Source organism: Hyaloscypha bicolor, assembly GCF_002865645.1.
Source record: "Hyaloscypha bicolor E unplaced genomic scaffold K444scaffold_52, whole genome shotgun sequence".
Taxonomy (NCBI): Eukaryota; Fungi; Ascomycota; class Leotiomycetes; order Helotiales; family Hyaloscyphaceae; genus Hyaloscypha; species Hyaloscypha bicolor.
In genome coordinates, this window is record NW_020194554.1 from 380,106 (window position 1) to 381,580 (window position 1,475).

General features: G+C 46.3%; 1 protein-coding gene across 1 annotated transcript; it reads right to left on the reverse strand.

The window, feature by feature from the left end:
- Positions 1-550: 550 nt before the first annotated feature.
- On the reverse strand, positions 551-1,223 carry K444DRAFT_716082 (uncharacterized protein; the record flags this gene model as incomplete). The annotated part of the gene is made up of 1 exon (XM_024888372.1): positions 551-1,223. The coding sequence occupies one exon, from the start codon at positions 1,221-1,223 to the stop codon at positions 615-617; it is 609 nt and encodes a 202-aa protein (XP_024740061.1). The 3' UTR covers positions 551-614.
- Positions 1,224-1,475: the final 252 nt, after the last annotated feature.

Sequence of the window (1,475 nt, forward strand, 5' to 3'; positions counted from 1 at the left end):
TTCCAGACACTCACCTCCTTAGTTTGTGGGTGTTTATGATGATATCGAGTCTATAGCACTCCATGAATTCCTCATTGGCAGTACAGATAGGAAATAAGATTGATCAAATACTCCACTCGAACCGAGTCTCTCTTGAGAGAACGAATCCCGACCCGAGACATGATAGTTTGACTCGTAACCGCCTTGAGTGTTTGATAGTATGGCTTCTCGAATCACGCGAGGGGCGAGGGCAAGTTCGGAAAGGGAGATGTGTTGTACCTTGTTACAAATTTTGAAGACAGTCTTGGTATAGGCGAAGTGGAGGCTTTTATAAGTAGCGAGGCTTTCAATATAATTTTACGACTTTATAGCTTGCCAAGTTTGAAAATTAAAATCACCAATAAGAGAACTAGATTAATCGATTCGCTTTCAGAAAGGAAAGGCCCTCAATGCAGGATATCTGTTCCTCTTCCTAACATCCTACATGGTTGCCAAGTAAAACTTGTGATGGTCGGAGCTTCCACCCCCTGCTCTACCCTCAGCAAATTGAAAGCATTTAACCGCTTCAGCCCCGTAGCAGCATGCTATTGTACACTCCTCACGCCATTTCCAAATATCTGCCAATAAATGTGTACCTAGTTCCCAAGCTCCTTCTCAATCTGCAAAGCAACATCCCATCCAGAAGCTAGCTTTGTTTTCTCAAGAATCGCTGCACACCTTCTTTCCACAAGGTGCTTTCGATATTCCGTCAACACTGGTACTCTGATTTCTTGGTAGAGCCATTGCCTCTGAAGAACTACGAGTACTTTTATGCTCCCCCGGCCAAACACTCTTCCCAAATTTCTAAGCATCTCACTTGCGATGAAATTATCTCTGCCATCAATATCGGTGACCAAGTTACAGATTCTCTTCACGACGGCGCCCTCAAAATTGAAGTTTTTCTCTCCATAAGCTTCCCCATCTCCATCAATGGACATGACCGAAAGCATTCCTGGGTTGTAGATAAATCGGTCAACATTGAAGTTGATCCATACCATATTTCTGCGGCGATGGTTGACATGATCCTCAGTTTGATCCAACCAACGGCGGCTAGCAATGGACTTGAGCTCTCTACAAAGGTTGTAGTATCGCATCCCCACCATCCGAGACTCATGCGATGTGTGTAAGACTGCTGGGGCTTCGGGCTGGTCATCGTCCATTGATACGTAGTTTCGCCTTCTGAGGTGGATTTCTCGAGGGACCATTGAGGTGAGTCTCCAGATCCGGTGGCGGAGCCTGCAACCAGTTAACAACATATTTCCTTGGAAGGGAGGGAGCCGGGAGCATGTCTCATTTCCCCGGCCATCACGATAAGGAGTTTGGGATATGGAACAAAGAAATAGATTACTTACTCTGGAGGAAGCTTCGGAAAGAGAGTAAACTTGTCCGGGGGCGGTAGCGGAATCTCGAGCTTCGGAAGGGCTTGACAGAGGAGGTGGACGCGAGACATTACGGAC